Source organism: Trichoderma gamsii (genome assembly GCF_001481775.2).
Source record: "Trichoderma gamsii strain T6085 chromosome Unknown Scaffold_42.2, whole genome shotgun sequence".
NCBI classification, from domain to species: Eukaryota; Fungi; Ascomycota; class Sordariomycetes; order Hypocreales; family Hypocreaceae; genus Trichoderma; species Trichoderma gamsii.
The window spans coordinates 197348-221428 of record NW_020171379.1 but is presented as its reverse complement, the minus strand read 5'-3'; the positions used below and the strand labels follow the sequence as shown (position 1 = coordinate 221428).

At 51.1% G+C, this 24081-nt stretch overlaps 9 protein-coding genes across 9 annotated transcripts; 4 read left to right on the top strand and 5 right to left on the bottom strand.

Moving 5' to 3' along the window:
* Nucleotides 1-1251: 1251 nt before the first annotated feature.
* On the top strand, nucleotides 1252-2819 carry TGAM01_v209128 (hypothetical protein; the record flags this gene model as incomplete). The annotated part of the gene is made up of 3 exons (XM_018802041.1): nucleotides 1252-1446; nucleotides 1510-1644; nucleotides 1704-2819. The coding sequence occupies 3 exons, from the start codon at nucleotides 1252-1254 to the stop codon at nucleotides 2817-2819; spliced, it is 1446 nt and encodes a 481-aa protein (XP_018664866.1).
* Nucleotides 2820-4155: 1336 nt separating this feature from the next.
* TGAM01_v209127 (dihydrodipicolinate synthase) lies at nucleotides 4156-5151 on the top strand (the record flags this gene model as incomplete). The annotated part of the gene is made up of 1 exon (XM_024550489.1): nucleotides 4156-5151. The coding sequence occupies one exon, from the start codon at nucleotides 4156-4158 to the stop codon at nucleotides 5149-5151; it is 996 nt and encodes a 331-aa protein (XP_024404776.1).
* Nucleotides 5152-5543: 392 nt separating this feature from the next.
* Nucleotides 5544-6236, bottom strand: TGAM01_v209126 (hypothetical protein; the record flags this gene model as incomplete). The annotated part of the gene is made up of 3 exons (XM_024550488.1): nucleotides 5544-5610; nucleotides 5852-6009; nucleotides 6075-6236. The coding sequence occupies 3 exons, from the start codon at nucleotides 6234-6236 to the stop codon at nucleotides 5544-5546; spliced, it is 387 nt and encodes a 128-aa protein (XP_024404775.1).
* Nucleotides 6237-8771: 2535 nt separating this feature from the next.
* On the top strand, nucleotides 8772-10464 carry TGAM01_v209125 (hypothetical protein; the record flags this gene model as incomplete). Its single annotated transcript, XM_018802028.1, has 3 exons — nucleotides 8772-8952; nucleotides 9058-9120; nucleotides 9206-10464. 3 exons carry the CDS (start codon nucleotides 8772-8774, stop codon nucleotides 10462-10464), a joined length of 1503 nt encoding a protein of 500 aa, XP_018664853.1.
* A 286-nt stretch (nucleotides 10465-10750) lies between these two features.
* On the bottom strand, nucleotides 10751-13302 carry TGAM01_v209124 (hypothetical protein; the record flags this gene model as incomplete). Its single annotated transcript, XM_024550487.1, has 6 exons — nucleotides 10751-11282; nucleotides 11340-11492; nucleotides 11557-11743; nucleotides 11828-12081; nucleotides 12148-12999; nucleotides 13115-13302. The coding sequence occupies 6 exons, from the start codon at nucleotides 13300-13302 to the stop codon at nucleotides 10751-10753; spliced, it is 2166 nt and encodes a 721-aa protein (XP_024404774.1).
* A 423-nt stretch (nucleotides 13303-13725) lies between these two features.
* TGAM01_v209123 (hypothetical protein) lies at nucleotides 13726-15066 on the bottom strand (the record flags this gene model as incomplete). Its single annotated transcript, XM_018802026.2, has 1 exon — nucleotides 13726-15066. One exon carries the CDS (start codon nucleotides 15064-15066, stop codon nucleotides 13726-13728), a length of 1341 nt encoding a protein of 446 aa, XP_018664851.2.
* A 560-nt stretch (nucleotides 15067-15626) lies between these two features.
* Nucleotides 15627-17575, bottom strand: TGAM01_v209122 (hypothetical protein; the record flags this gene model as incomplete). The annotated part of the gene is made up of 5 exons (XM_018802025.1): nucleotides 15627-16012; nucleotides 16087-16469; nucleotides 16524-16730; nucleotides 16801-17047; nucleotides 17122-17575. 5 exons carry the CDS (start codon nucleotides 17573-17575, stop codon nucleotides 15627-15629), a joined length of 1677 nt encoding a protein of 558 aa, XP_018664850.1.
* Nucleotides 17576-19611: 2036 nt separating this feature from the next.
* Nucleotides 19612-21236, bottom strand: TGAM01_v209121 (hypothetical protein; the record flags this gene model as incomplete). Its single annotated transcript, XM_018802024.1, has 2 exons — nucleotides 19612-21024; nucleotides 21084-21236. The coding sequence occupies 2 exons, from the start codon at nucleotides 21234-21236 to the stop codon at nucleotides 19612-19614; spliced, it is 1566 nt and encodes a 521-aa protein (XP_018664849.1).
* A 1060-nt stretch (nucleotides 21237-22296) lies between these two features.
* On the top strand, nucleotides 22297-24052 carry TGAM01_v209120 (beta-glucosidase; the record flags this gene model as incomplete). The annotated part of the gene is made up of 4 exons (XM_018802023.1): nucleotides 22297-22830; nucleotides 22923-23209; nucleotides 23269-23765; nucleotides 23910-24052. The coding sequence occupies 4 exons, from the start codon at nucleotides 22297-22299 to the stop codon at nucleotides 24050-24052; spliced, it is 1461 nt and encodes a 486-aa protein (XP_018664848.1).
* Between the last annotated feature and the right edge of the window lie 29 nt (nucleotides 24053-24081).

Sequence of the window (24081 nt, the reverse complement as noted above, 5' to 3'; positions counted from 1 at the left end):
GTGTGAGTGGAAAATACACCCCCAAAAGGTCTTTTCTTGCCAGGCGAAGCTCGGCTAACATGACGCTGTTTACAGCATGGGTGCTCAAGTAGGGTCCCCCCTTTTTTTCTTTTCGATTTTTACATGATAATTATTGACATGGAGGCTCTGGCAGATACAACACGTATTATATCTTTGGAATGCGTACGTTCTCTGTACACATGTACCAATTTGACACATGCTGTGAATAAGCTGATCGATTTTGTGTTCTAGTCAACGGGTTTGCGCTCATACACATGTATTATACCGCCTATGAGACCACGGGATATACGCTGGAGGAAATGCACGAAGCTTTTGCCTCGGGGCTGCCCCCATGGAAAGTTCGTCGAGGGGAGAGTAGAATCGAAGCGCTGGCATCACGTATTCAACAAGATCAACAACGGCGGCATCAGCAGCAACAAGCCCATGGGAGGAACGGTATCCGAGCAGAGGCCATTGTTGCTGAAGAGGACGAAGGATGGCCATTCAGAAGGAGGTCATCAATGCAGACTCAATAAACTGTTAGACATGGAAAGGGGACTTTTACATTGTATTCTCTGTATGCTGCGGCTTAGGTAGTGGGGTTGCTACTTTAGGAAAGGAGGCTAGATGGTAGAGATTATGACATTGAAATGAAATATTGGTACTTTTATTGGCACGAGCTTGTTTACTTGGAGTAAGACTGCCGATAGTTTGTGTTTGGGGGTTCGGGCATCAGGTCATACGGAAGAGACTGAGGCTGTAGCTGTCCCCCAAATTGTACAACCCGCTATGGCTATTCATTCAATCCCGCGTCATGACCCCCACCGACTAGTTTTGTAAGTACAGTCTATTTCTCCTCAAGTTTTAGTGATGAAGAGCCCCCTCTGCTGTGGGGGAACCATATCGCAGATGGATTGGGGCTAGAAGTCAGATTGTGGAACGTTATAATGAGGGGCAAATATGGGTGAGGGGCAGAGACTAGGTATTGGAAGCTGGAGGCAGCAAGCCAGAAGAAAGCAACTTGTCTTGATTAGCTGAACCGTAGCTATCCGATGTCGCAATAAGCTCCAAGGCAATCTCTCGTCTCTATCTATACTCTTCTTTCAAAGAGCATCTGGCTAACAGCGAGTGGGTGATTTCGACACAGCGAGCAATTAGACATTGGCCAAGCTTTGGATCCAACACTACCAAGGGAACTCTAATTGTTTTGTGAGGAGAAAAAGCTTCCATAAAAAAGAGCAGACAAAAAAAATGTCTTCACTCGTCTTCTACCCAACCTCGCCCAAGGAGGCGCTGGTCAAGGAATTCGTGGGCAAGTCGATTGCCGAGGTGCCCACGCCGGCGGCGGTGATGAACGTTGCGGCGGCGCGGCGGAATTGCGAGCGGATGCTGGAGGCTGTGAAGAAACTTGATTTGGGGTGGAGGGCGCATGTGAAGACGCACAAGGTGAGTGAAAGAAGCTTTTGCAAAGGGGAATTTGAGGATGGTGGTTGCTAATTGGGTTGGTAGACTGTTGAGTTGACGAGATTGCAAGTTGGGGAGGATTTGTCGAGGCCGGCGAATTTGATTGTTTCGACGTTGTCGGAGGCGGAGTTTATTTTGCCTTTGCTGGAGGAGTGGAAGGGGAAGGGGAGAGAGGTCAACGTATGTATAAAGATATTTAGGAGTTCCTTTGGTTACAAGGCTAACAAGCTGAGTGATAGTTTGTCTACGGCCTACCCATCTCCAAGGGAGCAGTGCCTCGGTTGGCGGAAGTTGTCAAAGTTCTCGGCGAGGGCAGCATCTCGATTCTGCTGGACGATCCTGCACAGCTGGAGGCTGCTGCGGAGCTGAAGAAGCAGTCTGGCGTTGCGCCGCTGGCTCATATCAAGATTGATATGGGAGGACGCCGGGCTGGTGTTGTGGAGAGCAGCGAGCGGTTTGTGGAGGTTACGAGTGCGGCGTTGGAGGCGCACAAGGCTGGGAACGTGATTCTGTCTGGGCTGTATTCACATGCTGGACATTCTTACGGGGGGGACAGCCGTGTGGCTGCTATCAAGATGCTCCATGCGGAGATTGATGCCATGCTGAGAGGCGCGGATAGGGTCTCTCTGAAGGCAAAGGAGCTGGGGATTCAGGTTCCGACGCTGGTCGTCTCTGCGGGAGCTTCTCCTACGGCACTGTCGGTGCAGAATCTACTTGGAGGACAGGACGAGGTGAAGGACAGCGAGACGGGCACGCCGGAGCTCAAGGCCGCGGTAACGGACCTCTCAGAGCTCTTCAAGACGGTCAAGAGCAAGGGGCACGCGGTCGAGATCCACGCAGGCGTCTACCCAACGCTCGATCTGCAGCAGCTCGCCGCCCACAGCCTGACGTCGTCGACGCTCTCGTGGCGCGACATTGCCCTGACCGTCGTGGCCGAGGTGCACGGCGTGTATCCCGGCCGCGGCGACAACGGCACGGACGAGGCGCTCATTGGCGCGGGCGGCCTGGCGCTGGGGCGCGAGTTCTGCAAGGCCTACGACGGCATGGCGATGGTGACGCCGTGGGGGCGGAAGGGCGTGCAGATGCCGACGTGCGATGTGGAGGATCACGAAGGGTGGACGGTGGGCAGGTTCTCGCAGGAGCACGGCATCTTGACGTGGGCGGCGGGTAAGGGGAGACGCGAGAAGGAGACGCAGCCACGGGATGCGATGGAGGCGGGACAGAAGGTGAGGCTGTGGCCGAACCATGCGTGCATCACGAGTAGTCACTTTGGGTGGTATTTTGTGGTGGATGAGGATAGGGAGGGTCATGAGGACGAGATTGTGGATGTTTGGATCAAGGCCAGGGGGTGGTGAGACGGATGTGTATACGGTAGCATTGATGGTTGAGACGATTTTGATATGAACTAAGGATGTATATACGGAATAGAATTGGATTCAAAAGTTGTCAACTATGAAATCTTCGAGGTAGCGAGATTGAAGGCTGTCAAGAGGATGATGCTATTAGTCGTCTTCAGATTATCCATCATTCATATTCTGCACTATTGAAATGATGAATTGCAAGTAGACGAGCTATTCCATGGGCATGTGAACGGAGCGGCAACTCTAGGCATCACCAAAGACCCCCACCGATGAAGCAAGGGGGAAGAGAGAACCGCCGGGGGCTCTCGGGAGAGCCAAAGGATTCCAGCAGGATGGCTGCAGTTGAGTTGTGCTTCGTATATGCCGGCAATTATCTAGTTGACACGTGTTTATCAACAGACCAAATCGTATCTCCCTTTCGGAAGAATATGAAAGTGTCACAGCTGCTTAAACACTCTGCAAGCTGCTGCAAGGTCCCGAGGAAACAGAAATGGGCTGACTACGATGCTAGCAGTAGTTAATGCTGGGGTCTTGTTCAACTCGGATTAGCACCGGTGGAGACAGGAGATGGAGAGAATCAAAAGACGGCAGAGCCCAATTCCCCCACATCTTGCTTGTCTCTTGTTCCCCCCAAAAAGACGAGGAACGTAACTGTGGCGCTGGACAAGAAACTCTACTGAGAGAGCGGCGTTTGCCTCCCTTGCCTGCCAGCGGAGCTATACGGAATGTGGGTGAAAAGAGTTGCTCGGGACACAAAATATGGAGAAATCCTACTCCAGTTATTTCTTCAGTCTCCAAGATCAGCTGTTCTCCCTCTCTCCTGTGATTTGCTTCCTTCTTGCTCTATGGAGAGCGTGGGGGTACCGGCTTTTCTCTAGGCGCTTTTTGTGTCCTTTTTGGCCGATGCCATTGAGAGGGACAGCATGGCAAATTGCTACTTGCTGCCAGTAGGATCAGTGCTGCTGCTTCTGGAAATATGCTTCGGCAAATAAGACGTAGCATGGGGAAAGAATACCTACCTACATCGGAGCTGGCCATGGAGCTGCTAATGTAGGTACCGCAATATCATGTGCCAACGGGGCCCGACTTTCGTGTTCCTTCTTATTCCCCTGGTTTTCTGTTTGTTATCTCTGTAGACCCTTTTTCTTCTTCTGTTGATTTGTTTGTGTGAAGCATTCTGTTGCAGTTGAGGCTTGTGAAACGGGTCTCTTGTGTCTTGTTCTCTCAACTTTTTCTATCCACCAGATCTCTTCTACATCTCCTTGCTGTTCTCACCATCTCAACACAAATAAGAGATTCACAGCCCTCACATACCAATAAACAAAACACAATGTCTCCTTCTGCGGATTCCTCTGCTGCGGCAGCTCAGGTTGATCGTCCCTCACGACCTCTCATCCGCGGAATCTACGTGCCCACTGTAGCCTTTTTCGACAGCGAGACAGATGAGCTGGACGTCAAGACTGTGTCACGGCACGCCGTCCGCCTCGCAAAGGCTGGTGTATCTGGCCTTGCCGTCCAGGGATCCAACGGCGAAGCAGTCCATCTTGCTCAAGATGAGCGCTCAACCATCACGCGGACCACCAGAGCTGCTCTTGATGCTGCGGGCTTCACTTCCATGCCCCTGATTGTCGGCTGCGGCGCCCAGTCCATCATCGAGGCCGTGAAGCTGTGCCGAGACGCAGCGGCCACTGGCGGCGACTACGCGCTGGTGCTGCCCCCGAGCTACTACGCCGGTCTGTTTGATAGCTCGACTGTCGAGAGCTACTTTGTCGGCGTGGCTGATGCCTCGCCCATCCCCATCATCATCTACAACTACCCCGGCGCCACGCCCGGCATCGACATCAACTCGGACACGCTGATCCGTCTGAGCCGCCACGCCAACATTGTGGGCTGCAAATTCACCTGCGGCAACACGGGCAAGCTGGGCCGCGTCGCTGCTGCGGTCAAGGCGTCGGGCGACAACTTCCAGTGCTTCGCCGGCAGCTCTGACTTTCTGCTGGCGTCCATGGCCGCTGGTGCCGCTGGAGTGATTGGCGGCCTGGCCAACGTCTCGCCCCGAGCCAATGTGCGACTCTTCAAGCTGGCAGAGGCTGGTCCTGAGAAGGCGGCTGAAGCTACGGCGCTTCAATCTGTTCTGGGCGCGGGAGACTGGGTTGCGATCCAGACGGGCGTCGTTGGCGTCAAGGCAGCGCTTCAGGCGTACTTTGGATATGGAGGATTTGCCCGGAGGCCGCTGCCGAGACCGGATGATGTCAAGGTCAAGGGCATTGCAGACGGGATGAAGGAAATGATGGATGTGGAAAATGCGCTGCCTGATGTTGCGTAGAATGGTGGATGAAGGAGATGGAAAGGGAGAATGAGGGGCTTTGAGCCTTGATGACGACTTGCTGCATTTGGACTATCACGAGGCGTATATACACATTATGTTATGGGATACACGAATTTACTGTATTTGAAGTTACAAAGGCACGCTTTGACTCTTATTGTGATGTCACATGCATTCTTCTACATTAATTTTTGGAGCAATCGGTTACTCTTGGTCGCAGTCTTTAAGTAGGATGAGATTATGAGCTGCACCAATAGTAAATCACAGAGTATTAATGAACAATTACTTCTATAGGAGCGCCCAAAGATCTTATTTATTCATAATTGAGCTATTCCCTGTATGCTATTTCCCATTTTCGCCTTTTTATGGTATCATTCAATATGCTTAATCATTTACAGAAGAGCAGTGCACTCAATCTCGACGTCGGTGTTCAGGGGCAGAGTCTTGACGGCGACGCATCTAAGAAACAGGCAACATTAGCTCAATCAATCCTCGTCAACTTCACCAATAAATGCAGCAGATCCGCGAGTAATCGGTACGTGACGCGACTCTGTTTTTTCTCCCTCTCGTAAACCCCCACTACAATGTTGCATCCGATAGCGGGGCGCTTATTTCTGATGGAGGGGTAATCAATCCAACCAAGATGAGGGGACCAGCATCTTAATTTGAAAGAAAAAGCGAAAAGAAGCAAAAGACTTACGTTCGGCAGGGCTTGACATCGCCCCAGTAGGTGCTGTAGACCTCGTTCATCTTGGCAAAGTCGGCCATGTCGGACAGGAAGACGTTGACCTTGACGACCTTGTCGAGCGTCGTGCCGGCGGCTTCGAGAATGGCAGACAGGTTCTTGATGCATTGGTGCTGTGAAACATGTCAGTTGGCGACCTGGTGTTGCACTGAGTTTCTTTCTCTAAGGCTCAACGTACGGTGTGAGCCTGGATGTCACCGGGAATCAGCTCCATGGTGACGGGGTCCATGGGCACGGCGCCAGAGACAAAGACGAGGCCGTTGGCCTTGATGGCCTGGCTGTAGATGCCGGGGAGGGGCTTGGGGGCGTTGGAAGTGAGGACGGGGACCTTTTCAGACATTATGGCGGTGGTTGACTGGGAGAGTTGTTTAGAGGGAAGTAAATGTGAATTGAATGTTGATTGAGGAAGAGAGAAAGAAAGAAAAGAGAGGAGAAATAGTTAAAGAAATGGATCTACGTTCGGAGTTAACAAGCTATATAGTGTTCCCAGTCTGGCATCTTGCTTCCCACTATCATTACTTCATACATACTAAGCCTGTTTGCTGTTTACTCCATACACGTATTAGCACTTGGGCATGATCGGGTAAAGCTGGAAAGCAATGGGATTGAGCATACCTAGCACGGAGGAGGCTATAAAGTTGCGAGAGCTCTCCACTATGAAGCGGAAACTGGAGTAAATGTGTAGCAAAAGGCAAAGCTGGGACGCCTTTGGAATGACGACCGAGCTGTTTTGGATGGAGTCTTGGGCTCAGAACATTTCGTAATCTTTTGGAAATACAATCTAGATTATTATCGAGATTTACAAAACAGATAATCTCAGCTTTAATTCTCTCTAGCTCTCGGCGTTAATACACGAAGGCATCAAATCGCTACTGGGACTAACATCACGGCTGAGCTATCATGGTCATTAGTGATTCTCCAAATCTCCTCACCAGCATCACCATGTGGCTTCCCAGTTGACCCCCTCCACGTTCCCTCCCCCCAACTCAATATTAGTGGGCTATGCGTAACAGCTGGACTGCTGAGCGAGGGAGCGAGGGTCCGGAGATAGCCATTAACCATGGATAGCTAAGCGCTAAAACCCTGCCCCCCGTGTAGATAAATAGAAGGCATTTCCAACTGCTCGTATCTAAAAGTTATCTGTCCCCCACGTTGAGTTCCCCCACTGAATGGCGGTCAGATACTCAGATATGGTATTTGGCCGAGAAGTGGCTTTTCGTGGCGGCGAGGGGGGCGAGTTCCTGGATTAGGAGAGGATTGTTGTGTAAACGACAAATCAAGTCTCCATCGTGCTCCACTGATTGCACGAAAGATACTCATACTGTAACTCATCTTGTCTATTTCGTAGATGATCAGGATAGCATCTATGCTCCATATCAGCAGAAGAAGCTCCATAGATCCGAAGATACAGACTGCTGTACGCCATTTCTCATCTTGGCAGCGGCCTCGCCATCCATTTGAATCAATTCCCCTCACCTAGTCTCTCCGGATTCCCCCCACCCAGTCTAAGCAGGACCATGACAGGCTAGCGACTCGTAAAGGCGTCCAGGATTGGAGATTCAGCGGTCCTTGGGGTCAGCTCTCCTTCGCGCCGCCCTCCCTTCTGCCAATGCCACGCACATTCGCATGAAATCCCATATACGTACCTCGTCTTGTGCCATATGAACAGAGAAGCGAAAAGTGTGGGGTAGATAGGACTGGCTTCTCCAGGTTTTCCATCTCTTCCCCACGGAGAGGATTTCGTGGAGAAGGGGAGACCAGAGGCTTGGGCCTGGGGAACCCGGTGCGCCATCTTGACTCGTTTTCAAAAAAAAAGAAACGAAAAATATTCTCTCAAATCGCTTGATGCCGGCTGACCGAGATGAGTTGCATAGCCTAGACGTCAGAACCTCGTGGCAGTCCCTATCTCTAGATACCTATCTCTCGCCTTGTCCGATTCCTGGCGTGGATCTAGACAAGAGATAGAGAGATAAGATATTTGGGGGGTTGGTGGATACGGGCCTTCTAGTGACCAAGGCCCCCCAGGATTCTGCCCTTGGAGGAGGTACTTGTTCTTCTCAGTGCTAGAGACAGCATCTCAGGCACCTGGACGATGTATGTTACCCAATCTTTCCACATCTCCGGGACTCTCTAACGGATTGGTGGCCCGACTACTGGTGAGTCCTCACACGGCCCTTTCTTATCCGGGACAGTTTGGGGGAAAGGCAAGCCATTGGAGGGGGTCATATTTTCTCGTTGGACTCACATGCAGAGAGAGAAGAGGGCAAAAGCAACAGTTCAAGCCAAGGGGACTAGATTCATCAGCTGAACCAGCCTGCCTACTATCTCTCTCTTCTGTTTCCCGCAACCACCCCCTGGATGGCTGAGTTCTTTAATGCAATCGTAACTAACTTCGTGCCCTTTGTAAGTATCTACAGTTACATTATCATAAAAAGCGCCTGGTCGCCCACCACCCCCTGCTGCCGAGTTTTCCATCAGCCAGGAAGCTCGGGCGCTTTTTTCCTTGAAACGGTTTTTCTTAGCTATTTGCCCTGTCAGCCTTTACATTTTTGTCAATCTTACGCTTAGCTTGGAAAAGGCAACTATTACTAGTAGCTGAAATTCCCGGGCGGTCTTAGCCATCCCCTGGTCGGTGTGAGAGTTGACTGCTACTACTCAATCAGCCTTTTTTATAAGAAGCTCCCGGGCTGCGACCCCAACTTGGCAACTCTTTGCCTCTGCCGATCTTCTTCTTCTTCCTCCTCCTCCTCTCCTCTTCTCTCCATCACAGACGACCATCGTCTTATATACTCGTTTGCTTCTTTATATCTCAAGTCATCCAGTGCGGAAAGGAAATAGAAACAAGACATAGAAGAACGAGAAAGCCGTCGCCATCATGGGGTCTCACGACGTCGACAACACCGTGTCCAAGGACATGGGCACCGACCATCTCGACCGAGTGGAAAGCCAGAAGGATGGCTTCATGGAAGAGACTGCGCGCGTCGTCGACCATCCCGCCGAGCGTGCTCTTTGTTTCAAGTTTGATATCCGGATCCTGCCCGTCCTGGCCCTTATGTGTAAGTCGGCCTATGCTTCTCATGTCATGATCGACGCGTTCCATCGAGACAGCTTCCGCCTGTTATCATCATCAAAGTGTGTGTTACTGATTTCTCCTTGTACAGACCTTTTCAATGCACTCGACAAAGGAAACTTGGGCAACGCCCAGACCAAAGGCCTCAGCACCGGTACGCACCCCCCCCTATCTTGTAATACTCAGTATCAGACTATAAGGAAAAACACAAAAACTAACGCCTCACCTCATCGATATAGATCTTCACTTCAAGCCCAACCAGTACAACCTCGTCGTCTCCATCTTCTTCGTCCCCTACGTCATCTTCGCTCCCCCCTTCGCCATGCTCGCCAAGAAATTCGGAGCCTCCCGCGCCCTGCCGCTCATGATGTTCACCTTTGGCACCATGACCCTCTGCACGGCTGCCACGCAAAACTTTGGCGGCATCTTCGCCGTCCGCTGGTTCCTGGGAATGGCCGAGTCCGCCTTCTTCCCCACCGTCATCTACTACCTGACCACCTTTTACCGCCGTGGAGAGCTCGCCCGTCGCCTGGCCATCTTCTACGCCGCGTCCAACATTGCAAACGCCTTCTCGGGCCTGCTCGCGTTCGGCGTCTTCCACATCAAGGACAGCAAGATCTTTGTCTGGCGCTATCTCTTCATCATTGAGGGCGGTGTCACTTTCCTCTTTGCCATCTTTGCCTTCTTCTATCTGCCCCGTAGTGCTTCAGAGGCAAAGTTCCTCACTGAGGACGAGCGCTCTCTTGCCTTTCACCGTATCCAGGTCGATTCATCCTCCGAAGTCTCTGAAAAGTTCGACTTCAAGGACGCCATCAAGATCTTCACCAAGCCCTGGGCCTATGGCTTCCTGCTCATCGAAATCTGCCTCGGCGTGCCCATCCAGTCCGTCTCGCTCTTCTTGCCCCAGATCATTGCGCGACTCCAGTATTCCACCGTCAAGACAAACCTGTATACCGTTGCCCCCAACGTCACCGGCGCCGTCATGCTTCTCGTCCTGGCCTTTGCCTCGGATTTCACGCGCCTGCGTTTCCCCTTTATCGTGCTCGGCTTCTTGCTGTCCTTTATCGGCTTCATCATCTATGCTTCCATCGACGACGTTACCAAACAGCTGCACGTTGCCTACTTTGCCACGTTCATGATGTGCTGGGGCACTTCAGCTCCCTCCGTGCTTCTGTCTACTTGGTATAACAACAACATCGCTCACGAAGGCCGTCGTATCACTCTTACCTCCGTCGGTGTGCCTCTCGCCAACGTCATGGGACTTGTTTCTAGCAACATCTTCCGAGCCCAAGACGCCCCTCGATACGAGCCCGCGCTCATCACTACGGCTTGCTTTGGTGCTGCTGGCGCGCTCATTGCTCTCTGCATGGGCCTGTTTATGATTTGGGACAACAAGCGACGTGATCGTCAGCAGGGTGTCAAGATTGATCCTCGTGATATTCCCACTTCACGTTTGAGGGATGGCCCCAACGCCCCTGAATTTAGATGGTTTTTGTAATGGATGTTTGAAGTTTTGCTTGTTTTGATATTTCCAATTTTTGTATAGTTGAATGAATGGCCGCAGTCTGGCTGAGCGTTATGAGTTTTGGATGAGAACGAATTCTCGAATTTATGATTATACATAGTGGTTGTAGCGTGTTGTCTATATCTTCCAGGCAGTTGGCCAGGCTCTAATAAAGAGATGAATGCAAATATATTACCACATTAAAATCAAATGTCTCTAAACATCCACCTTTTGACTTTGCCAACGTTTTCTGGCGAATTCAACGCCGCAGATTTGGGTATCACAGTGATCTTTCCAACAAATTCGATCCATTCCCCGCCTGAGAGAAATCTTCTCCTTGCAAAAACAGCTGTAAATCGCTTAATCCGTCATCCCCCTGACTAATGAGGTTGAAATACTGCTCCTGGAACTCTTCCACGGCTAGGTAATGTCCCGGCCCGAGATTCGGTATCGTAATATCATAAGCTGGCGCAGGGTCGTATTCAGCGTGGGGGCTGGAGCGCAGATTCGCGTCTGCAGCTGATGTATCCATCGCTGTGTTGGACTTTAAGTCGCTTGCATCTTTGCTAGCACTTGGTAAAGGGGGCACGGGGGCGTCAGGCTGCATGCCATGTAGTCTGGCGGCAATAGAGCGGTCGAGGTACTGTAAGAAGAGGTCGAGGGTGTTGTTGTTGATGCGCCAGTACTTTTGGACTTCTTTCAAGCAGAGAAGGCATGTCTCGGCGCGATGTTCGGCAAGGCGCCTCGTAAGACCGGTGCCTCGGCGGATTGTAATGGTGTGGATGCAAAGAGCAGAAAAGATGCTTGTGATGCTACCAAAAGGCGTTAGAGTGAAAAGAAAGTCTCGTACATTTAGAAAGCGAACTTACAGATGCATTTGTCCGTAACGGAGTATTCCTTGAGTACACATGTCCTCGGCGATGCGGCTGATACGACAAGCTGCTTTGAGGACAATTTGCGAACCAGGCGTGGTGGACTCGAGGCGCAGGAAGCTATTCCTGTGTATCAGGATCTTGAGGTGGCTACATATGCACGAGTTAGCGAGGTACTTTTGACAAAAACGTGTGAAAGGTAGATAGTCATTACTTATATGCGAGGTGAAGGAGACATGTCCATACAGAATCAGAGCCTTCTTCTGGAGAGTACTTGATGTGTTCCGGAAGACTTTCTCTCCAAGCTTCGAGAGAAATGTTGAGATCTCGAAGGGTATTTGAAGAGGTCACTGATAGTGAAGCGTTGCCTGGGACAAAATGGACATCGATGATTTTACCCACTGGGAAATAACGTTCTTTTTAGCCCAAATGCTCTTCAATCATTCATAGGATGAAGATGGGGAACAAGGTAAGATAGTACTCACGTAGCTTGGCAATTTCCACCATCTTGATTGCGTACGTAACGTGCTCCGGTAAACAGGAGCCAAAGGGAGAGTCGGGGCCGCTGTTATCTGTTTCCCAGTCCGATGGGCTGAGCGGCTCAATGTCACAGTCTTCGTCTCTTATTCTGCTGGGAAGGCCCAAAGACGCAGCTGCTTGTCGCTCCCTTACATAGACTGTCCACCATATCCTTCGTCTCATTCGAGCTGTGTGTGAGTCCTTTGACATGGACCGGGATCTTGATTGATACGAATGTCAGCATTTCATTGGTAGAATCTCACTAGAAGAGGGATGAGTGACTCACGAACGATGAAATCCGTACGACTCAGCAAGCGTAATCGCAATCCCAAGCCAGTACCGCACATCTCTCACATCCGTCGGCGCTCCTCTCCAGAAACTCATCAAGAACAGCGACTGGATCAGCACCGTTTCGTCCTTTTCCCAATCGGCGTGGAAGAGCATCCTGGTTCTTGTGTAAAACGTCGTCTTGGCCTGATATCTGTCTTCGAACCCCATGGCTCGAATTGTCGCTGCGTCACAGTACGTCGCCCCAATGAAGAGCATTGCCTGCAACAGCATCCGGGATATATCTACCGACGAGAAGGAAGTGGCATTTGCTAGTCGTCGCGCAATCTGCGCTCTGTCTAGAAGGGGCCAGCTCGGATGAAACCAGTCAAAGTACGCCTCTAAAGCTGGCAAGCAGCTCTGAAGATCCGGGAGTGTTAATGCACCCTCGTTGCGCAGATAGCGCATTGTTCCAGGACTGAGATCGGTACGGCCTTCTTTGGTCTGAGAAGTCGACTGCGGCGTGGCCGGCAGGGGAAATGTGAAGCGCTGTTTCTGGCTGTTGGCGTTGTTGCCTCTTGCGGTGTAAGACCGACTTGAAATTTCCTCCTCGTCGCTGGGAACGAGGGTGAGGAAGCTTGATTCGCCGTAGAACCGAGTGCCCGGCACCGGACTCGGTGAAGATTCCTCAACTTCTTGATCCTGAGAGTCTTGCGAGTCCTGAGGCGTAGGATTTCGTGGGTTGGAAGCGCCTTGCCTTGAATCTCTGGGAGGTGGCGCATCAAAGGGAGTTGGATACGCTTTGAGAGAGCTGCCGGCTTCAATTGGAGGCTGAAAGTGCTGAAGTAGCCGGCGAGATCTCCGAGGGTATCTTGAGGCTTGTCAGTTACGGACATGTACTGTCAATCTGTGTATTTTCATAAATTTCTAAAGTTAAAAACCAAAAGTAAAATATGGAAATGATTATAAAACTGAGTTAATTATACCTTCCTCTGCGCGACGGCAGAATCTCGCAATTCGCCCCCGCCGCGAGACAATTCGAGCACGGCTGCTTCTCCGTCACATCGCAGCGCACTCGGCGGATGTTGCACTCGCGACATGCGTGCTTGGCCCGCGACTTTTTGCCGTCTGCTTTGGCTGGGGACGGCGAAGGCGTCAGTTTAGGGGAGGCCATGATGATGCTGGAAAGCAGCGATTGAGAGGCATGTGGGATCTGGAGTTGTTGTTCTGCGAGATTTGTGTTCGTGTTAGTTTTGGGAGTTGCCGAGCCCGGCTACGGGCTGGTGGAGGATATAAACGGCGGCGGCGATTAGTGGGGCGGAATGCCTGTCCCGGCCGATTTACGTGTATTTTCTCTTGCTGCTTCATTCAGTCAATGAGGCATTTGTTAGTAATACTTGTGTATTTCATTCATATATAGAATAGAATATACATTTATGGTCTATTTCTAGCTTGGAACCAATGAAAAGAGGGTCAGTTGAGCCGGAAGCTTGTCCCCTCGGTCTTTCTCCCTTACTTCGTATAAGTCTGCGGGTTTCCGTATCTACACACATCAAAGTATATGCTTCGCCAATACCAGTCAAACAAGGCTATGTGTTTAATAGCTCTTTGGTAGCTCAAGAGCCTTTTCTCCAACATAGTTCAAAATCATCTCCCTACTCACCGGCGCTAGTCGTGGCACCAGGCACTCTCTAAACCACCGCTCTACATCATACTCAGCGGCATATCCCATCCCCCCATGAGCTAGCACTGCTCTCTCGCAAGCCACAAAAGCAGCTTCTGCAGCGAGATACTTTGCACTATTCGCTGCTACACCAACGGCCTTCTGTGTGATGGATGAGTCTGTCTTGCTTGCGTCATACAGCCTTGCTGCGTGATAAGTTGCCAGCTTGGCTGCCTCGAGGTGCATATACGCATCAGCCAGGGGATGCGCAACGCCCTGATTCATGCCAATGGGACGCTGAAAGACGACTCTCTCGCGGGCATACGATGCGGCTCGAGTCAACGCCGCATAGCCTAGGCCGAGAGCCTCTCCTGCCAGGAGACACCTCTCAGCGTTCATGCCGTGAAGAACAATCTTGAAGCCTTGGCCTTCTTTCCCAATCAGAGTATTGGCAGGGATACGGTAGTTGTCGAAGAAGACTTCATTGGCATCGACAGCTCTGCCACCCATCTTCTTGATCTTCCGCATTGATAGGCTGGGTTGAGTACGGTCAAGGTCGATGCAGAAGAGTGAAAGTCCCTCACTGGGTCTCTGTGCCTCCTCATACGGCGTAGTCCGGGCCAAGAGAATCATCTTGGATGCGACCTGCCCGCACGTTGTCCAAATCTTTTGTCCCGAAATGACATACTCGTCGCCCTCTCGCTTCGCCGTGGTGGACAGCCGCAGCGTATCCAGTCCAGCATTCGGCTCCGTTACGCCAAAGCACGTCCGCCATTCTCCCGAGATGATTCCCGGGATTGTTTCTCGCAGCTGCTCGTCCGTTCCAAACTTTGCCAGTGGCTGCGTTGCATAGACATTGGCGTGGATGGATTGCGCACCCGCCATTCCAGCTCCAGACTCGGCGACTGTTTGCATCATCATCGTGGCTTCGGAAATGCCCAGGCCAGAACCCCCGAGATTCTCTGGGAGGGCAATGCCCAGCCACCCGCCTCGGGCGAGGGCCGCATGAAACTCCTTTGGGTCTTGCTCATTCTGGTCGTGCTCGCGCCAGTATGTATTGGAGAAGTTGGAGCAGACTTCAAAGACTGCTTGACGGACGGTAAGCTGGGTCTCTGTGAAGCCCGTTGTTTCCATGAGGCGATTATGAGATGTCGATGAAAATGGTCTGTGGTTAACCCTAGGATTATTGGCAGCGATGGTACGACATGATGCTTTATAAGAGCTGGTTAACCAGCGGCTTAATGGCAAATATCGCGATTTTGCAGTGCAAGCCATGATGAGTTTGAGCTGCTCAAGTTAACGCCAGCATTAACTCGATTGACATCCTTGATTATCATATAAGTCTTACAGATATCGCAGCTCATCTCAAAGATGAAACTACAGAATAGACATGCACCACCAATATGATGCTCCGAGGGCTTAGTGACGGTGGTGGTTCGGCTAATAGAATCTGGTTTTAGTGGAGTCCTCACATCATATAGCCGACTTGATTTTGGGAGCTTTTGTAGGTACATGTATACAACGGCGGCTTGAGATTCGGCCGCAATGATCTTAAATCACAATGGCATTTGTATACGAGAAGAAAGAGGAATTTTAACTACTAGACCACATAACTGGAAGTATGTGAAAAAGTGCTAAATCTAGTTGTGAGCATCCAAGTTCTGTTACGGCTACCCGCTCACATCATAAGCACAGTGACCTCAAGCCACCTTCGCCTTATCCCAATCGAGTACACGTACTATTCAAACATATTTTCTTCATATTGTATATTTCAAAAATTATACTATGCCAGCCGTATCAAATAGAACGGCGGGCTGTGAGATCCATGATCCTAATCAAGCCACCGGCGTCTCATGAAGACTCTTCCTCCGCTGCATCTGTCCCTGGAACACCTTGCGGAAACGAAGACCGCAAAGATCCCCCACAGTCTCCTTGACACCAGCCCAATTCTCAGCCACAATTTCTCTCGTAGGACGCGAAAAGACGGCGTCAATCTCCTCGAGCGTCTTGTCCTTTGTCTCGGGCATGAAGAAGATTTGGTAAATCTCGCCGACAAAGGCAATGCCTCCGTAGAAGCCCAGTGTAAGACCGGTGCGAGTCATGGCCTCCTCCATGGCGGTGAAGTTGTATGTCACGACAAAGGAAGCGAGGAAGAGCAGAGCGTCCGAGGTGGTCATGCCGTAGCTTCGGAGGTAGGTGGGGTATACTTCAGACGGGACGACTGCGAGTAATGTTAGTAAATATTCTTGTACCAGACTTGTACCAGAGGATATGAAGGTGAGAAGCTCGACTTACCCCATGTCAGACAGGCATATGAGCCAAAGAACATCATGTAAATGATCAGACCACTGAGGTAAAGACCCTCTGCAGCTTGGAGATTGGTATCAATGGGGATTTGATACGCAACTCCAATCAGAACCAGACCGATAAAGAAGCCAGGAAGCATCGTAATGGCCCAGAATCGCCGTCCGCATGTCTCCATGAGGAAAATAGCGGGAATGGTTCCGATCAGCAGAGATCCGCCTCCGACAAGAGACATGTAGGTAGCCTTTTCGTCGTCGAAGCCAATCTGGTTCATCAACACAGACATGTAGTACATGATGGCATTTACACCAGTCAGCTGTCCGAGAAGAATCATGATGTTTGCGTAAATAAGAGCTCGGCGAGCGCGAGGGACACTACCATCCCAGTTAGTAAAAGACGGCGCTTCATCTTAGTTAAAGATCACTTACGTGAAAAAGTCCATCCATGGGAAGCGTGAGTTCTTGGCCCCTTCGTTTACGACAACATCCTCCTGCTTGACGGAATTGGCCATGATGTAGAATTCTTCGCGAGACTCGGGAGACTCTGTGCCGCGGATGCGCTTCCAGACTTTGTAGGAATCGAGGACTCGGCCCTTGTGCATGAACCAACGAGGACTCTCCGGCAGGAACAGCATGCTAGACAAGAGTTCATCGTTAGCATGAACCATTATATGCAAACCATTGATTATATCAGAGTGCAACTTACCCAACAAACATGATGGTAGAGAATAAGAGTGATGAGCCCAAGATGAAGCGCCAGTTGCCAGGAACCTTGAGGAAGATAGCGGCAATAGCGTAGCCAAGGACTTCACCAAGCGCAATGTTGAACTGGTATAATGACACGAGATTGCCTCGAATGCGACGCTCAACCGTCTCGGCGACATACACAGGGACTGTACCGCCCTCCAGACCGACACCAAGTCCCAGGATCACACGTCCGGCGACAATCATACCTGAGAAACACAGCATTAATAAAGAAGCTCATAATAAGTCTCTCAAGTCGAGAAAGGATACAAGCTCAGCTTACCAAAGTTGATGGATCCAGCCTCCAGCGCGGCACCAACAGTATAGAGAAGAATAGAAATGATAATGGCCCATTTACGTCCACAGTACTCATTAGCCGGCGACAGCAGCAGCGCGCCTCCCACAGCACCCAGCGGCATGCCCGAGTTCACCAAACTATTCTGCCTCGAGTCCAAGCCCAGGTCCTTGGGCAAGAAGAGGTTGGCGCCAGAAATCAAGCTCTGGTCCAGGCCGGAGAGAAGACCACCCATGCTGGCAAAAGCGACGAGCAGCCACGTAAAGTGTCGCGGGTCGCGGAACTTGATGTTGAAGATGCTCGTCTCGAGACCTCCGGCGGCCTCGAGCTGGGCGTCCATGTCGTCAATGAAGGCATTGACTTCGTGGACGTCTGGAGTGAGGGGCGCAAAGTCGACATGGCCCTCGACCTTTGCCTTTTCATCGTGGCCGTCGTCCGACATGATGAGCGAAGTACAGCTTTAGTAGGTATACAAATACTACTATGGAATGTGTGTGAAAAAAAAAAAAATTAAACTTGTGAAGCTTCTGCAGACGCGCAGAAAGCAGGGGCGAGTGAGAAGGAAGAGGAGAAGCAAGACATGCAGGCCCCAAAGGGAGTACAGATCGGCGAGTTTAATGATACCATCGCACGACCTGTTGGCTATTTATACAACTTGTCCGCAATGCTACCTCTTCTTACAACCTCATCTCACTACTCCGTCATTCACCAATCTCCATACTTTTCCCCCACACGTTCTATGCTGAAAACAATCACGAGCGTGACCGGAGCCCCATGGGCCTCCATTGAAGCTTTCCCTCCTCCACACATGCATTCCCCATCGGAAATGGAGATGTGGAGGGGCAAAGAAAAAAAAAAGACTCTTCCCCCATGTCGATCACGGCTGGGGAAGTTTTGAGTTGGATGGGTCGGACAACTCCGCATAACCACCCACACGTTTCCAGAAGATAACGTGTTGGTCAAATGCAACGCGATGCGCCATCCAATGATTATGGAAAAGCATTAGTCTTCTAGAATTGTAAAAGCCATTTATCAGGAGCATCATTGTCGTTGCTGCCGATATCCGGGCCTTATCCCGCCAAGCTTTTTTGGCTGGTCAGTGGCAGATCATATTAGTCCGGCAAATGAAAAAAAGCCAAGTTTTGTACTATCAATAGCCGGACCACACCACCAAGCGGCAGTTTTGACCGTATGCACTACACCATCACCATCACAGGGGGGGTTCAAACTGTAGCTGAAAAAGCGCCGCGTCCTTCTAGAAGAAAAACAGACAGCAATAGTCAGGCCCCAAACAGCAGATCTTCGGCCCTGCTCAGCTAGTCTCCCAATAGCCCCTGCGCATCAAACACGCGCCCATCTCGTCTTCATCGCTGCGATATGTCATTTCACCAGCATGGTTGGTGTGTGCCTCCCAGCCTCGCCTCGAGTGACGCCGTGCAAGTCTCCTATCTACGCATGCATCTCTTTCTGAGGCGTTTGCTCCCGCGCCGCCTCCTCCCGCACCTTTCTTGAATCATGTCACTCCCTCCATAGCTGGATATACAAACATCCGGACGTTGTCCAGCCAGACTCCACCACCGGCACCAAGCACGCAGCTAACAAGTCCCCGGGCCTGGGGCCCCGTTCTTTTACGACGCGAGCTTGGATAGCTTCGAGCAAAGTGGCTTTTCGCGGCACTGGCAATGGATGCCGTGCTCCATAATAGTGTTATTGGCGGTCGCAACACTAGTAATAATACCGAGTAGGAGTAGGAGTAGTTGCTCTTGTTTTCTTGTTAGAAAAGCTCGTCTCTGAATCAGCGCTGCCTCTTTGAGTAACACTCGGCGTAACTAGCACGAGCGTTGGATTTTCGACTTCGCCATCCATTGGTGCATTGCAGCAGGCTCGCCTGTTCCTTCAAACCAACCAGCCAATCAGACTCGAGGGGGGCCGTCCGTCTCGGAGACTCGCATCTCATGTCACGCCGCTTGTGGCATGGCATGGACTGACCTGTGCCAACTTTTGAGTCATTTTTTGGTCTACAACTCCAGAAGTCATGTAGCAAAGTCGTCTAATACCCAGCAATCTCCTTCCTCGCCAAAGTCACTCGTTCGCAGTTCTCTAAAGGCCCGGATGACGTTATAAATTCCACACTTTACTTCCCAGCCTGTGGAGATTTGATCGTTCTGATTGACTGTTGCCTGTTTCACCCCTGCTAGCGAGGTAGCAGCAGCGTATAAGTGCTTACCTAACGCAGAATGCCACTCCATGTACGATTCAGGAGATGGATTCAAGCAAGTCAGTCGAAAGAGTAAAATTCAAGCTCAAAAGACTAAGGTATCTAGACAATGCGCCCCTCCCAATACTCCATATTTACCCCGAAGCCCATTTGTGGTACAGTTTTCTGTTTTGATACCCACCGAATAATTCCGATATCTAGTTCCCCAGTGTACAATATGACAAGGAAAATAGTTCGACATGTCCCATATTCCAATTTGTTTATACAGAGCGGGTCGAGTCGGAACACTCGCCCAGAGACTCGGTTTGTGTCCGGATCTCCCTCTCCTTGTGCTGTTGTGTTTCAGCCGATATATGCTTCTTTTTGTCGTGTCCGTCAAAGATATACGCCAATTCTTCCAATGTCGGTCCCGAGGTTTCAACAAAGAAGAAATAAACAAAAATAAAGATAAACGCCACCCAAATGCAATAATAAATGTAAAATTTCCATCCAATGTCTTGTAGCGCAATGGGATTCACATAGTTCCCAAAAATGGTGGCCACTTGGATTGTTAGCAGGACAAAGGCCCATGTCTTGGCTCGCATTTGGTATGTAACCAATTCGAGAGGGTATGTCACTACCAAGTTTGTCCAGGCCATTGTGTAAAAGGCTTGGAAGATGAAGATGCATGCGAGAACAAGTCGGCCAGCCGCAATAGAGCCATGATCCAGATATTGTTGAGCGCCAATGGTCCAGGCAATAAATGTGAGCGAAACCCCCCCAGAACCAATGAGGAAAAATGTGCGTCGTTTAAACTTGTTGATGCAGACTGTGACGGATAGCGCCACGATGTACTGCCAAAGCGTCACCATACCGTTGACAAGGGTAATGTCTTTTTGAGACTTGACACCGGTATCTTTCAAGATTTGTGTCAGGTAGTTTGACACGAGCAGGTTACCAGAGCTCTGGCTAAAGACGGCCGTCGCGAAGCAAAGAGATAATCGCTTCAAGTTCGGTATAGAGGAGAAAAAGTCGACCCAGGTCATGTTAATCGCAGCTTCCTTTGCCAGGACTTGTTCAATCTCGGCGCATTCGACATTGACAATCACAGAGTTTGGGTCGCATTCGCCGTGGTATTTGACCAAAATCTTGCGTGCTTCCTTCATCCGACCCTTTGCAATCAGCCATCGAGGAGACTCGGGACAAAAGAATATGAGGCTGAGTTGGTAGGCTGAGGGTATTATCTGGATCAACGTTGGCAGCCTCCAAGACCACGACCCAGAGATGCGAAAGCAGCCGTATGTCGCCCATGCGCCAATGACATATCCCAGGACGATTGACGTATTATAGAAAGTGGTGATTTGCACTCGCTCCTTCGGATGGCTTAACTCCGTGACCAGCACTGGGGCACCCATCTGGATCAGCGAGGACCCAAAGCCAAGCACAATCTTGCCTCCGATATACATGTGAAGCGAGGTGGCGAAGAATTCGAGGAAGACGCCCGCGATGATGACAATGGAGCCGAGGGCGGTAGGAAGTCGTCGTCCACATTTATCACTGATCCAGCCGAGGAATATGAATGGTACGACGCCGCCAATGGAACTCGATGCGCCGAAGAAACCCAGGCTTGAGCCTTGCGGATGCCCAAACTGATCTTGCCACGTTGGAAGAACCTGCATTCCATTCGTCATCGACTATGGCGAATCCCAAGGTTAGCTCAAGTTTCCAACAGCTCATTGAGGAGACTACTCACTCCGTCAATGCCGAGCGCAGCGCTGGCAAGCAGCGACGATGTAAGTAGAAAGTACAGCAAGATGCCATTCTTGCGCCGCCAAAACGGCGGGATCAATGCAAGGTCAATTGGCGACGAAATGCCATCGGCCGTATGTGCCGCAGAAGGAGCCATGATCCGGCCTCTTCTCTCTCTGCCCAGGCTGAGCCGCAATGTTGAGGCGAGGATTCAGCCCGGGCTCAGCTCGAATGCTCGATCAGATGGTAGTCGCGCCATTGTTCCCAAGAGAGTTCACCGAGCGCAAAAAAAAGCGACCGGCGCCGCCCTGCTTAGTCAACCGGTCGCCATTCTCGGTGTAGGCGCGCAGCCACAGACACAGCGCTGGACAGCTGCCATTGCGCCCAGCCTCGACATGAAGCAATTCGAATTCTCGATCGTGAAATTCTATCGTCTCGGATCACGGATAGCAATCACCAGATTGATAAAGCTAAATAAAGGCTACCGGCGATCAGTCAGCATGCATGCGACGTGCAGAAGGACCCTTCCCCACGGGGGGATTAGATCGTTATCTAAATCGGCGATTCGGAGAAATCAGCATCCGCAGAACAGCCAGAAGCCAACCAGAAGCGCTAGCTGAGCAGACTTTTGATGAGGCGGATAATGCGACAAAGCCGGCAAAATCCGCATGGCCAATCACTGCGAGGCTGCTACAGCAGGATGCTCGTCTTTATTTCCCCATCCGGCCGTCTCCGTCCTGACGGGCACGGGGTATTGGGGCTCGGAGCACGGTTTTGACGGTCCTGCAGCATTTCCCCAGCCCTTCTCCCACGTTGTAGATGGGGAAAAGGGTACCAATCTCGAGGCAGACGGCCGTCTGGAACGTGCTGTTGGGCCGGAGGTGGGTTTTATTTGCCACGGGGTGCAGGAACCGTTCTTGACGGAACAATGGCTCCCGAGTCAATAGGCTCTATGTGTGGGTATAAAGGCGTTCCCCCGAGGGCGAGGCCGCTGACTACAGCTGGCATCCTCCCACGATGAGCCTCACCGGGTCGGTCCGTTTCAATTACGGGCTCTTGTTCCTTCTGTACATTCCTCCTGTACACTATTAGCCGGCGCGAGGTACTATTCCAGCCGCTGCCCCCGTCCGGCCACGAGCAGACACATTCGCACCTACAATAACACCGCCAGGAACAAGCAAAAGATCAGCCACCAGATCTCTCGAGAATAAGCCAAAATGTCCGAGTCGCTAGCTTTGCCGAATGATTTTGAATGGGGCTTCGCTACGGCGGCCTACCAGATCGAGGGAGCTGTCAAGGAAGGCGGCCGTGGGCCTTCCATCTGGGACACGTACTGCCACCTGGAGCCCTCTCGCACAAATGGCGCCAACGGCGATGTTGCCTGCGATCACTATCACCGCTACGACGAGGACTTTGATCTCCTGACCAAGTATGGTGCCAAGGCCTACCGTTTCTCCCTGTCCTGGTCTCGTATCATCCCTCTTGGCGGCAGGTTAGATGCTGTCAACGAGGAGGGCATCGAGTTTTACAGCAACTTGATCGATGCCTTGTTGAGGAGGGGAATCACGCCGTGGGTGACTCTGTATCACTGGGATCTGCCACAGGCGCTTCACGATAGGTATGGCGGTTGGTTGAATGTGGAAGAGGTGCAGCTGGACTTTGAGCGGTATGCTCGGCTGTGCTTTGAGCGATTTGGAGATCGAGTGAAAAACTGGATCACCATCAACGAGCCATGGATCCAGTCCATCTATGTGAGTATTTACATCACGTTCCATTTTCTTATTGTCTTCAATACGTTTATACATTTGCTCATATGCCCACGTCCATGCTAATATCAAATCAGGGCTATGCCACCGGCAGCAACGCCCCTGGCAGGAGCAGCGTAAATAAGCACTCCACCGAAGGCGATACAGCCACAGAGCCATGGCTTGCAGGAAAAGCCCAAATTATGAGCCATGCTCGCGCTGTGGCCGTCTACAACCTAGACTTTCGCGCCACTCAAAAGGGGCAAATAGGCATCTCTCTCAACGGTGACTACTACGAGCCTTGGGACATCAACGAGCCCAGAGATAAGGAGGCTGCGGAGCGACGGATGGAATTCCACATTGGATGGTTTGCAAATCCCATCTTGTGAGTAGCATCAACAGCAGAGTCTAAAAGGTCTTGGGTACTAACATTATATGTAATAGTTTAAAGAAGGACTATCCTGCCAGCATGAAGAAGCAACTGGGCAACAGATTACCGGCCCTTACTCCTGCTGACTTTGCCATCCTCAAGGCCGGAGAAACTGATTTCTATGGTATGAATTACTATACCTCTCAGTTTGCCCGCCATCTCGACGGCCCCGTCCCTGAGACGGACTTCCTCGGTGCCGTCCACGAGCACCAGGAGGACAAGGCAGGAAGCCCTGCTGGAGAAGAGAGCGGCATCCACTGGCTGCGGTCTTGCCCGGACATGTTCCGCAAGCATCTCGCCAGAGTTTACGGCCTTTACGGCAAGCCCATCTACATCACGGAGAATGGATGCCCTTGCCCCGGCGAAGACAAGATGACTTGCGAGGAGGCGGTCAACGACCCCTTCCGCATTCGATATTTTGACTCGCACTTGGACTCTATATCGAAAGCCATCACGCAAGATGGCGTGACAGTCAAGGGATATTTTGCATGGGCTCTGCTCGACAACCTGGGTATGTATACTATTGCCAAGCCCTCATCCTTATCAAACAAGCCCATTTCTCCCCATTTCTCATCCTTAGCATCCTTATCATCCGCCCTTGCAATCTTGAAAAGCATTTTACATCAAACTAACAAATCCTCTTTTCAAAAAACAGAATGGTCAGACGGCTACGGCCCCCGCTTTGGCGTCACTTACACCGATTACAAAACTCTCAAGCGCACGCCCAAGAAATCTGCGCTGGTGCTAAAGGACATGTTTGCCGATAGGCAGAGGGTTAAAGTGGCCGCTTTAGCTTGAGAATTAGGCTTTTACGGTTCTTTGTCACC